The sequence below is a fragment of the Benincasa hispida genome, chromosome 11, assembly GCF_009727055.1.
Source record: "Benincasa hispida cultivar B227 chromosome 11, ASM972705v1, whole genome shotgun sequence".
In the NCBI taxonomy this organism is placed as follows: Eukaryota; Viridiplantae; Streptophyta; class Magnoliopsida; order Cucurbitales; family Cucurbitaceae; genus Benincasa; species Benincasa hispida.
Genome location: NC_052359.1, coordinates 52313743 through 52326203, shown reverse-complemented (window position 1 = coordinate 52326203; position 12461 = coordinate 52313743). Strand labels below are relative to the sequence as shown.

The 12461-nt window shown below is 40.1% G+C and overlaps 2 protein-coding genes across 2 annotated transcripts; one reads left to right on the top strand and one right to left on the bottom strand.

Annotated features, from left to right (window-relative positions):
• Positions 1-4445: 4445 nt before the first annotated feature.
• LOC120090748 (secreted RxLR effector protein 161-like) lies at positions 4446-5325 on the bottom strand. Its single transcript, XM_039048458.1, has 2 exons — positions 4953-5325; positions 4446-4474 (listed from the first exon to the last, which is right to left on the bottom strand). Exons 1-2 carry the CDS (start codon positions 5323-5325, stop codon positions 4446-4448), a joined length of 402 nt encoding a protein of 133 aa, XP_038904386.1.
• Positions 5326-10082: 4757 nt separating this feature from the next.
• LOC120090747 lies at positions 10083-11744 on the top strand. Its single transcript, XM_039048457.1, has 2 exons — positions 10083-10555; positions 11015-11744. The coding sequence occupies exons 1-2, from the start codon at positions 10083-10085 to the stop codon at positions 11742-11744; spliced, it is 1203 nt and encodes a 400-aa protein (XP_038904385.1).
• Positions 11745-12461: the final 717 nt, after the last annotated feature.

Below are 12461 nucleotides of genomic sequence, written 5' to 3'. Positions count from 1 at the left end.
CTAAAGACATTTCGCTGTATATAGTTTATATTTTGGTATTAGAGTAATTCCAAAAGAGTTATTAGGCAGTAAGTGTCAACCAAAGGGTTGATAACTGCTGCAGTCACGCCCTTTCTCAGGCTTAGAGGTTAGTCTAGGGCGGGGTGTGACACAGCATGGATGAAGTGAATGAAAGGATGAGGTTCCCTCTCAGGCTTCCTCAACCGCTAGTAGGGATCTAAGAACAGAGCTTCACGGCGGGGATCTGGCAGATTCGCACTGAGACTCACCTCTCGTCCTTGTCTCTTCTCTTCCTGGATTTCTTTCGATCAGTACTCAGCTTAGCCTTTCTTTCAATAATCCAACAACAATTAGCCCTCGTATCAATTATACCCGTATCAAGTATATCTTCTCTGAATTCTATGGAGGTTTTTATAGGTGAAAAAACTTTGACTCTTGGCTAGTGGACCCCACTTCTTTTTATGGAAATTCCGAAAATGGAGGAATAAATATTCCTTCTGTTATGCACTTAGACCGTCAAATCTGCACAACAGTTAGTTGTACACGTGTCACAATCCTCTGTGTTTGCGTTGCTCAGCTGCATCTTTCGATCGGTTGCTTGCATGTGGAGTTGTTTTTATTACCACATGCGGTTGAAAATCAACTCAGGATCGACTGTCGCATTGCACCGTCATGGTGTTAATCGTCTCCTCGTTGTTGATTGACAGGCGCAATGTAACAGAGATGCGTTGTTCAATTTCTCGTTGAACCTTGATCGCAAACGATCTTGACGATGTTAGTGCGTGTAATTGCGATAATTCATAATTATTGTATTTTTTAGCTACTTTTCATACAATCGACGCATATTCCTTCTCGTTTGGCCGCAATATCTATATAGGCAGCATAAATAACTTGCATCTCTACAGTTTGAGCAGATGAAATCAAGAGTATGTAGTAATTAAGAAAAATGTGCTCATCTCCAAAAAAAAAATTATAAATTTTCATATAAACTCCAATGTCAACGCAAGGGAAACCTTAAAAACAATCCCAACCTGATAAGAGTTAAGTCGTGAAAGGAGCCTGCTCGTAGTTGGATGTTCGCATGACACTCGTGGAAGCAAGCCAAAATGAAGGTGGGTTTCCAAGAACAACGCAATATGAAAAGAGAAAAACGAGAAAGAAAAATTCATGAGTTAAAGTTGAGATTGGTACACAACCGTAGTGGATGTTCGCATGACACCCATGGGGACGAGCCAAAACGAAGGGTGTAACCACGATCAATAGTCTCTAATAAATGACGCAAAGTTTGACGACCGCATCCAGACGCATCAAGTTGTTTTGACAAGAAGAGGTAAACATTCTTTTTGAAACTAGAAAAGCATTTTTTAGCAGAAATTTGTTGTATAGAAGAATAAAGTAGGGCTTTGTTATGAATTTTCAATGATAGAAGGAAATTGCGTTGTTAAGTTATGTGCCTAGGTGAAGTATTCGGAGCAACCAATTGACGCAAAATTTAGGATAGAAATTGAGCATTATTGCCTTAGTAGAAGATATGCTTGAGGACAAGCATATATCTAAATTTGGGGGTGTGATAATTTGTAGATATACAAGTTATTTATACTGCTTTATGTAGATATTGTGGCCAAAAGGAAGGTAAGTAGCGTCAATTGTAGAGAAATTAGCTAAGAAATGCAAGAATTAGAAATTGTCGTCAATACACCCACTGACACGATTGCGATGGTAGGAAAGTATATTTCAAGTCTGTTTTGCAGGAAATCAAGTCACCATATGCGTTCATGGCTCAAGGGAAAATGAACAACGCATTGACGTCGCATTGTGCCAATAATTCAAAAATGAATGGACGATCAATACAATGACGGCGAATGCGACAATCGATCAAGATCTAAACGATCAACGCAACATTAACCGCATGTAGTAATCAAAAGCAACACCGCATGTGGGGAAACGATCGAAGATGCAAAAGAGCAACGCAATTGCAGAGGATCTAGACGCGTGTACAGCTGACTCTTGTGCATTTTTGATGGGATAGATCGCGTAACAGAAGGAATGTTCACTCCACCATTTCCGGAATTTCCATACAATAAAGTCGGGTTCACAAGTCAGAGAGTCAAAGCAGAGCCTATAAATAGCCTCTGAAATTCTATTGGAAAATATACTTGATACGGGCATATTTTGATATTTGTATATTGAGAGAGAGACTGGTCTGAGTGCTGATTGGAGAAGATCCGGGAAGATCTAAGACATAAGGTCGAGAGGTGAGTCTCAGGGAAAATCCTTTCTATCCCCGCCGTGGAAGCTCTGTACCAAGATCACTTCTATCGGACGAGCAAGCCTGAGAGGGAAGCTCTTCCTTCCATTCACTCCATTCGCCAGCACACAAATCTACCATCCAGATCTGTGTCAAGACGTTGGCACCCTTCTGTATTTGTTTCTATCTCTTATCATTAATTGTATTCATCTTCTTACTCTCTATCATTCACACCATGTATCAGACGCTAAATATTAGTATTGAATGTCATGATCATCTTCATCTCCATCTTTCTGTCTATTTTCGTTCCTCCATTAATCTCTTTCTCCATGATGTTTTCTTAATCGCTTGGTAATTATAAAGAATTAAACAAGTAAATTAATATGTGCTAAAGAAATAAAAGATGTTTAGCTAAAGCATACTAGACGCCATCTTCACCTGTTCGAGCAGAAGTGAAGATGCCATTCTTCTTGTCGAGAGAAGGTTAGAAGAATGTGTTAACTAAAGCGAGAAGTACTTCTAGAGATGGAAGCAACCTTGCGTTCATTACGTTCATTCCTGTTTCACCACTGAGATGTGGGAACGCGGCCGATCATCGAGAGGTGTACACTAAGGGAAAGCGGAAGGGTAGTTAAATCTTTAACGCAATTAATGAACTTGCGATTTTTATATTAATTATCCTTTCTATTTTTGTTTCATATATAAAGACTTGCCACCGCATAACACGACCCTTTGTATAATCTTCACAGTCAGTGTCAATCTCAGTATCATGTATCAGTATCCTGTAACTTGTATCATATTAGCTTAGGTTTACTTTTATCGCATTTTATTTTATTACTGCAACTTTACTTTACCGCAATTTTAAATACCTGTATAAACCAATCTTTTATTAAATTAAAAACTCTCGGTCGCATATATCATGAACGTAACGCATTAACTACGTAATCCCTGTGTTCGACCTCGATTCATTCATAGAAACTTGTGGTGGCATTATACTAGCTTCCAACAAAAAGAAACTTGTGACAATGCATAGTATACTACAAGCATTTCATTAATAATGCATACATCTAGAAGTAGTATCGCATATCATCGCATCATCAAATTTCATGTGCTTACACTGGTTTGAGAGCCTAATCAGAGAAGATCCAGGAAGATTTAAGAGACAAGGCCAAGAGGTGAGTCTTAGGGCAAATCCTTTCTATCCCTGCCGTGAAGCTCTGTACCAAGGTCACTTCTACCGGACAAGCAAGTTCGAGCGGGAAGCTCTTCCTTCTATTCACTCCATTCGTGGATAAGCACATCCACCGTCCATATCTGTGTCAAGATGTTGGCACTTTTCTGTATTCGTTTCTATCTCTTATCATAAATTGTATTCATCTTCTTAATCTCTATCATTCACACCATGTATCAGATGCTAAATATTAGTATTGAATGTCATGATCATTTTCATCTCCATCTTTCTGTCTATTTTCGTTCCTCCATTAATCGCTTTCTCGATGATGTTTTCTTAATCCCTTGGAAATTAGAATGAAATAAAGAAGTAAATTAATCTGTGCTAAAGAAATAAATATGTTTAGCTGAAGCATGCTAAACGGCATCTTCACCTGTGAGAGTAGAAGTGAAGATGCCATTCTACATATCGAGAGAAGGTTAGAAGAATGTGTTAACTAAAGTGAGAAGTACTTCTAGAGATGGAAGCAACCTTGTGTTCATACATTCATCCCTGTTTCGCCACAGAGATGTGGGAACACAACCGATCATCGAGAGGTGTACGTCAAGGGAAAGCGGAACCATAGTTATATCTTTAACACAATTAATGAACTTGCGATATTTATATTAATTACCCTTTCTATCTCTGTTTCATACATAAAGACTTGCCACCGCATAACATGACCCTTTGTATAATCTTCGAAGTCAGTCTCAATCTGAGTATCATGTATCAGTATCCTGTATCTTGTATCATAATAGCTTAGGTTTAATTTTATCGCATTTTATTTTATGTTGCAAAATCGACAATTAAAGAACACAAAAGAAACGTAGAGATAGAGAAGATCGACACACAGATATACGTGGTTCACTAATAGTGTGTTAGCTGCATCCACGGGCAGAGGGAGAACAGTATTATTTGAGAGAGTGTTTTCAGAAATTACATCGAAACGGTGCCTCTAGAGTTAGAGAGTTTATATAGTGCACTACTCTAAACCTTAGATTCACAATCATAAATAACTGCAAATAAATAAATATGTTGAATACAAAATCTGAATAAGTTTCGGGGGCAGAGACCCCCGTACTTTGTTGTTCGAAGCACCAACAAACAGATTCAAGACATTTTAACAAATCTTCACCTTGACTTGAATTGTCTCCCAGATAACAGATGTACCAAATGCAACATAAATCAATATCACCAGACGTACCCAGATATCAACCTCATGCCACAAAGTGTCCCACAAAGGGGACCACTAACAATTCAAAACATTCAGCAAGTCCAAACAATGTTGGAACTTGCCTTATGGAGCTTGTTGGGCGAACATATCAGCAGGGTTATCAGCAGTACTAATTTTCATCACTTTAACTCTATACTCACCTCTTAAGAAGTGATACCTTACATTTATGTGCTTTGTTCTCTCATGATGAACTTGATCCTTGGCTAGGCATATTGCACTCAAACTATCGCAATATACAATAGCTTTGTCATGATGCAAACCAAGATCACCAACTAACCCCCTCAGCCAAATTCCCTCTTTAGCAGCTTCTATCAAGGCCATGTACTCTTCTTCAGTAGTAGAAAAAGTAACTGTAGGCTGTAAGGTTGCCTTCCAACTAACAATAAAACCACCCAGAGTGAACACATAGCCAGTCATAGACCTTCTACTGTCAACATCTTCAGCATAGCCAGAATCAGAATAACCAGTCACCAAACACTCTGTGCAAGTCCCATAAACAAGACCAACATCAGATGTACCTCTAAGGTAACGAAAAATCCTTTTAACGGCTTGCCAATGCTCCTTCCCAGGTTGACCCATGAACCTGCTGACAACACTAATAGCAAGGGCAAGATCAGGCCTAGTACAGACCATAGCATACATCAAACTTCCCACTGCACTAGCATAAGGAACTCAAGACATGTACTCCTTCTCAGCTTCAGACTGTGGTGAAAGCACAGATGACAAATGAGCATTTACAGCACTAGGAGTATCTATACGCTTAACTGATGACATACTAAACCTGAACAATATTTTCTGAATATATCCTTTCTGCGACAAAAAGAGCTTATTCTTATCTCTGTCCCTATAAATCTTCATACCCAGAATTTTCTGAGCAGAACCCAAATCCTTCATATCAAACTCAGCACTGAGAAGAATTTTCAATTTCAGAATATCAGACTTGGACTTTGCAGCTATGAGCATATCATCTACATATAAAAGTAGATAAATCATCGAACCATCATCAGCTTTGTTGTGATATACACAACAATCATACGGACTCCTGTTATAGCCAAGTCCAATCATATAGCTGTCAAATCATTTGTACCACTATCTTGGAGACTGCTTTAACCCATACAAAGATTTCTTCAACTTGCAAACATAATCTTCTTTACCTAGACACTAGAACCCTTCTAGTTGGGTCATATAAATCTCTTCCTCCAACTCTCCATGTAAGAAAGCTATCTTCACATCTAGTTGTTCAAGTTCCAAATTTTGATGTGCTACTATAGCAAGTAACACCCTGATAGAAGTATGTCTGACTACTAGGTGAGAAGATCTCATTCTAATCAACTCCTTCCCTTTGTGTGAACCCTCTATCAACAACTCGAGCTTTATATTTAATGCCCTCTGAAGGTGATAGTCTCTCCTTTTTCTTGAAGACCCATTTACAAGTGACAATTTTTCTCTCCTTAGGTCGTTTAACTAATTCCCAGTTTGATTTTTGTCAATAGATTCCATCTCATCCCTCATAGCAGCAAGCCATTGAGAAGACTCACCACATGACATAGCTTCTCTATAGGTGGATGGCTCATGAGGATCCACCTCTTCAGCAACCTGCAATGCAAAAGTAACTATATCTTCAAAACCATAACTCACAGGAGGTCCAACACCAATTCTTCTAGCTCTATCACGAGCCATGCTCGGTTGATCTACTCGTGATCTAGAATTCTTAGGCGAGTCAACTTCTAATGTTCTAGGCACATTAATTTCTCGTTGCACATCAGTTTCTGTAGTAACGTGTTGATCTTCTCCCCCTTGATGTTGTAATTCATTCACAGCTAAAGTGAATTGCATTTCCACCTTCTTATCAACACTACTACTTTCTCCCATATCAATAGACGTCACAAAAGGCTTTATAGTTGAGTTAAGCATGGAATTTTCATCAAATATCACAATCTTACTAAGTATGACTCTATTCTCAGAAGGTGACCAGACTCTATATCCCTTAACTCCATCCCCAAAACCCATAAATATACCCTTTTTAGCTCTCGGTCCTAAATTTACCCCCATTAACATGATAGTAGACAGTATAACCAAAAACTTTTAATAAAGAATAATCTGCAGGCTTACTAGACCACACCTTATAAGGTGTTTTACAATCAATAGCTATGTGAGGTCCACGATTGATCAGATAACATGATGTATTTACTGCTTCTACCCAAAGCCTTTTAGCCAACCCTGCATTAGAGAGCATGCACCTTGCTCTCTCCAACAGCGTCTGATTCATACGTTCGGCAACCTCATTTTGCTGTGGAGTATTCCTAACAGTGTGATGGCGAACAATCCCCTCAGCTTTATAGAACTCATTAAATTCGGATCCACGAAATTCTAGACCATTATCAGTTTGCAACCTTTTGATCTTCTTCCCAGTTTGATTTTCAATCAATATCTTCCACTGCTTGAAATTCTTGAAGGCTTCACTTTTATGTTTCATCATAAAAACCCAAGTCATTCATGAGTAATCATCAATTATAGACAAAAATATCTACTGCCTCCAATAGATTCAACTTTGGAAGGTCTTCAACAATCTGAATGAATATAATCAAGTGTCCATTTTGTACGATTAACACCTCTTGGAAACTTGCTGCGATGAAGCTTCCCAAATACACAATGTTCATAAAATTCAAAATCCTGCACCTTGTGCCTACAAAGAAGATCTCTTTTTGACAAAATTTGCATCCCCTTTTCACTCATATGACCAAGTCTCATATGCCATAACTTAGTCATATCATCCTTGTGAACGACCAACGATGCAACAACAGCATAACCTGTTATCGTGGAACCTAATAGAAAATACTGTGTTCCACGCTTTATGCCTTTCAGAACTACCTCAAAACCCTTATAGACATACATTGCTCCATCTCTACCTTTAAAACTGTAGCCCTTGCTATCGAGTACACTAAAGGATATCAAACTCTTCTTCATTAGCGGAACATGCCTAACCTCTTTTAAAGTGTAGAAGGCACCATTATGTGTTCGTATCTTGACCGAGCTAATTCCAACTATCTTGCATAGAGCACCATTAGCCATGCTTACATTCCATCCATATATTTGCTGATAGGTTGAGAACCACTCTCTATTTGGGCACATATGATAAGATGCCCCATAATCAAGAACCCACACATCATCAAAATGTGAATGTTCATTCATAACTAAAGCTAGATCTCCTTCAGAATCGATCTCGACTTCTTCAGAATCAATCTCAACTTGTGTAATAGAGGCGGATCCTTCCCTTTTGTCACTCTTTTCCTTCTTTTCCTGATTTCTTTTTATCTTAAGACATTCGGTTTTCCAATGCCCCTTTTCTTTATAGTAGTTACAAATATCATCTGACCCAGAACCCTTTGACTTCAAAGACCTTTTATTCTGGTTCGACTTCTGCTTACCAGAATTCATATGTCCCTTGCTTCCTGTAGCAGCTAACCCAGATGCTTGGTTTTCTATAATTGAACTTCCTGCATTCTGACGGTCCTCTCTCATAAGCAACGTGGACTTTGTATCTACTAAGGTCAGAGTTTCTTTCCCTCCAATATACTAGTCAACGAAAGTCTCATATAACGGTGGCAAAGATGTCAACAGAATTAGGGCAGCATCCTTATCATCAACCTTAACCTCTACATTACGCAGATCTAATAAAATTTTATTTAATTGATCAATATGGTCTTGGAGAGACGTACCTTCCTGCATACGGAGATGATACAAACATTAATTCAGAAACAACTTCCTAGTCTAAGATTTCGTCATGTAAAGACTTTCCAACTTCAACCAAAGACCAGCGGCAGTTTCTTCATTTGCGACCTTGATGATGACATCTTAAGCCAAACATAGCATGATCGTCAAGTGAGCCTTCTCCTCAAGAGACTACCACTCTTCGTCATCCAAGGCAACCTTCTTTGACTTACCCGTCAGCGGCGCCCATAGCCCCTGTTGCTTTAGCAGGGATCGCATCTTGATCTGCCATAAACAAAAATTGTTCCTCCCAGTAAATTTGTCGATCTTTACGTTCATGCTAGACATCTTCAATTGTCGAACAAATGCGGAATTTTGAAAAAACCCTAACAAGGCTCTAATACCAGTTTGTTGTGAAATCAACAATTAAAGAACACAAAAGAAACGTAGAGATAGAGAAGATCGACACACAGATATACGTGGTTCACTAATAGTGTGTTAGCTACATCCACGGGCAGAGGGAGAATAGTATTATTTAAGAGAATGTTTTTAGAAATTACATCGAAACGGTGCCTCTAAGGTTAGAGAGTTATATAGTGCACTACTAGCCTAGGGTCACAATCGTAAATAACTGCAATTAAATAAATATGTTGGATACAAAATCTGAACAGGTTTCGAGGGCATTGCCCCCGAACCTCCAGAGACCCACGTACTTGATTGTTCGAAGTGCCAACAAATAGATTCAAGGTATTTCAACATTTTATTATCGCAACTTTACTTTATCGCATATTTTACTTTACCGCAAATTTAAATACCTTTATAAACAAATCTTTTATTAATTGAAAATTCCCCGGTCGCATATATCACAAACGTAATGCATTAACTATGCAATCCCTATGTTCGACCTCCGTTCATTCTGAGAAACTTGCAGTGAAATTATACTTGGTTTCAACGCAAGGAAACTTGTGACAACACATAGCATACTACAAGTATTTCATTAAAAATGCATATATCTAGAAGTAGTATCGCATATCATCACATCATCATCATTTTATGCGCTTACAGTAGATGAAAGGACGTCCTTTTCTGCTAATTCATAAATGCGAGGAGCGCGGCAGGACGGTTTTTTGAGTATCTCGAAGCCTGCCACGAAAGGATTGCGTTGGGCTTATCAAGGCCCAACCTATAAATTCCTTCCTCCTTTGTCTGAGGAAGTTTATTTGAATCTCAAGCAAAAAGAAAACCCTAAGAAATCTCTACATACCATACCTTCAAAAATTTCTTCCGTAAACCAAATAAAATTTCCAACTCTTTCACTCACCAAAACCATGGCCGAGCAATCCTCACATTCATCTTCCCTACCTTCATCACCTTCCCCAGCCCAAGTCACCACAAGAGAGGCGGCATTCCTCGCAGCAAGCCGCCGCCTCGCCTCTCAATTGAAACCTATCCAAAGAAACGTCGAAAACCCTCGGAGAAAACCTTTTGTAGCCAAACCACTCCAAATCCGAGAGGGGCCGAGCACGGAGAGTGCCCCACTCCCAGTACCGTCATCGAAAAGTGAGAAGAAAAGAAGAGATGACAAAGAAGTATTTGGGAGCATCTTGAGCAACATAGAGAAAGAGGGAGGACTAACCGAAGCCGAAGTTTTTAATCAGCCCTTGCCTTCGTAGGAGAAGATGGCAGAAGCTTCCCGGAGAAGCGCCCTGGCTATTGCGGATCCTAAGGAAACTATTCAAAGAGAATCCTATGAGGGACCCATCAGAGTTGTTTTGGAGGATGTGGGAAGGAAGAAGCTGCCGGAAACGGCTAAAGGGAAGAAGAAAAGAAAGAGCAAGGAGAAGCGGGTAGACGGATATGAAGAGGCCCGACCAAAGAAGGAGAAGAAAGAAAAGAAGTCGAGTGAGAAGAGGGAGCGTAGGCGAGAAGAGAAGCGCCTGAAGAAGGAAGAAAAGAGAAAGAGGGCGGAAAGCCCGGATGTCGACGGAGAATCCACCACCGCAAGCGTGGAAGAGGGGGTGTCACCGCAAGAAAAAAAATCAGTGCAACCTCAAGAGGCATCAATGCATATCAGAATGGTTGTGACTGAAGACCGAGAGGATTCGGACATTACACCTCTAATGCGGCGTCGCAAGGAGAATGCGCCACAAGGGTCAACAAGCGACACACAATTTTGGCAAAGTCTAGCAGAAGAGAAGGAAAGAAGAAAAAGAGAAGAAGAGGAAAAACAAGAAAAGATGTTACGTGCACGCCAAATCATCGCATCAGGTGATTTGGCAAGAAAACTCCATGATGAGGAGGTGCGCCGTAACAACACAATTTTAGCAGAAGAAGAAAGAAAAAGGCTCGAGGATGAGCAGCGCATATTGCTGGCCTTGAAGCAATTTAGAAAAGAAATGGGAGAAGAAGAAGAGGAAGAAAAACAAAAGAAGGAAGAGAAGGAGAAACGACGCAAAGCAAACGTGCAGCGCATTAGAGAAACTAAAAGAAAAGAAGTTGCGAAGTGGAAAAGAGAAGCAGAAGAACAACGCAAGGAACGAGAACGCAAATAGAGACAAAAGTCCCACCTTGCGTTGGCTCAAGATAAGGGCAAAGAAAAAGTTTGAAATAGTGAGCCTGCGTTGACCAAAATACGTCCATCAACAAAGAAGGAAAATGATGACATGATGATGGAGATGGGATTCATTCCCGCGTCAACGCCACTTCCTGATTTTACAAGTGTTGTGTTGGAGCATGGGTGGGAGACATTCTACCAGTGCCTATCTATCATAATTCCAACGGTAGTGAGAGCTTTTTATAAGGGAAGGCTCCATGGCACGAAAGATGCGGTGATCATGAAAGGGTGTATAGTGCCATTCAGCGCAAGGGACATCAACGAATTATATAAGATGAAGGACATCCCGGATGCATCGGGTAACAAAATTATTGATGATCCCCAAGAAGAAAAAATGGAGGATGCACTGAGAACATTAACGCAATCGGGCACTCAGTGGTCGGTATCCTTGAAAGGCATTAAGACCCTTGCGTCCAGCAAACTGCTTCCTGAAGCACGTCTTTGGGTTTACTTGGTGAAAAGGCGCATCATCCCTACATCGCATGACAAAACAGTTTCAAGGGATCGAGTAATGGCTGCATATTGCATAGCATGCGGTATTCTGATTGACGTGAGCCACCTGATTGCAGCCCAAGCCAAAGAAGCAGCGCAAAGAAAACAAAGGCAAGGAAAAAGTCCAAGAGCAATCAACGCAAGACCAAATACCCTTGGACCCCTTACCTTTAATTATTCGCCCTCCGAGCCCACCAATGGAACTCCTTTCCCCACTCCTGGAACACTTTACTAATCTCCTCCTCACTCCAGACTCAGACAACGCATCCCCAACCGCATCTTCCCCTCATCCATCTCCACCACATTTTTCTCCTCCATCGCTGCATGTTGACGACCCACACGGTTTGGGTGAAGTCACTTCCGCTCAACCTCAAACTGTTGATGGTGAAACATCGCAGGCGCATCCCACCACCACAACCCTTGCTACTGACCTAGCAGAGATATGCTCTCTTCTCTCTCATTAACAAGATTTCTTCTGCCAAAGAATCACGGAGTTACATGAGAGCCACGCAGAGGTGCAACGCAGTATTATGATGACACGGCAGGTGCTGATCAATATTCAACGCAATATTTTCATTATTCACGCAATATTTACAGCCTATTTACATGGTCCCATGGTGCCTCCCCATTTACAGCAACTTCTGCATTTTGAAGAAGCTCCACGAGTTTCTTCGCAAAATCCTCCTCCAGAGCCCCCATTGGAACTCTAAATTTGGGGGTGTACCACCTTCTCAATAAATCTGCAATTTTTCGTTTGCGGCCATTCTTTTATTCAATAAGTATTTTTTTTATGTATAAAAGCTATACTTTGATTTTTTGTACGTGCTTACATTTTTTGTTGCGATGATTGTAATTCTTTGTATACTTAGTTAATTTTAATACACCTAAGTAACTATTCTTTCCATATGCATTAGCCTCTTTACCTATCATCCTTTGTCATTTATTGCAATAT

Bases quoted from the DNA above. Each gene is read 5' to 3' on its own strand.
- LOC120090747 (XM_039048457.1), top strand. From the start codon at position 10,083: ATGGCAGAAGCTTCCCGGAGAAGCGCCCTGGCTATTGCGGATCCTAAG. The intron at 10,556-11,014 runs GTCAACAAGCGA...AGTTTGAAATAG, and splicing joins AAGGAGAATGCGCCACAAGG to TGAGCCTGCGTTGACCAAAA.
- LOC120090748 (XM_039048458.1), bottom strand. From the start codon at position 5,325: ATGGTCTGTACTAGGCCTGATCTTGCCCTTGCTATTAGTGTTGTCAGC. The intron at 4,475-4,952 runs GTTTGCATCATG...ATTTATTTGCAG, and splicing joins GGGGTTAGTTGGTGATCTTG to TTATTTATGATTGTGAATCT.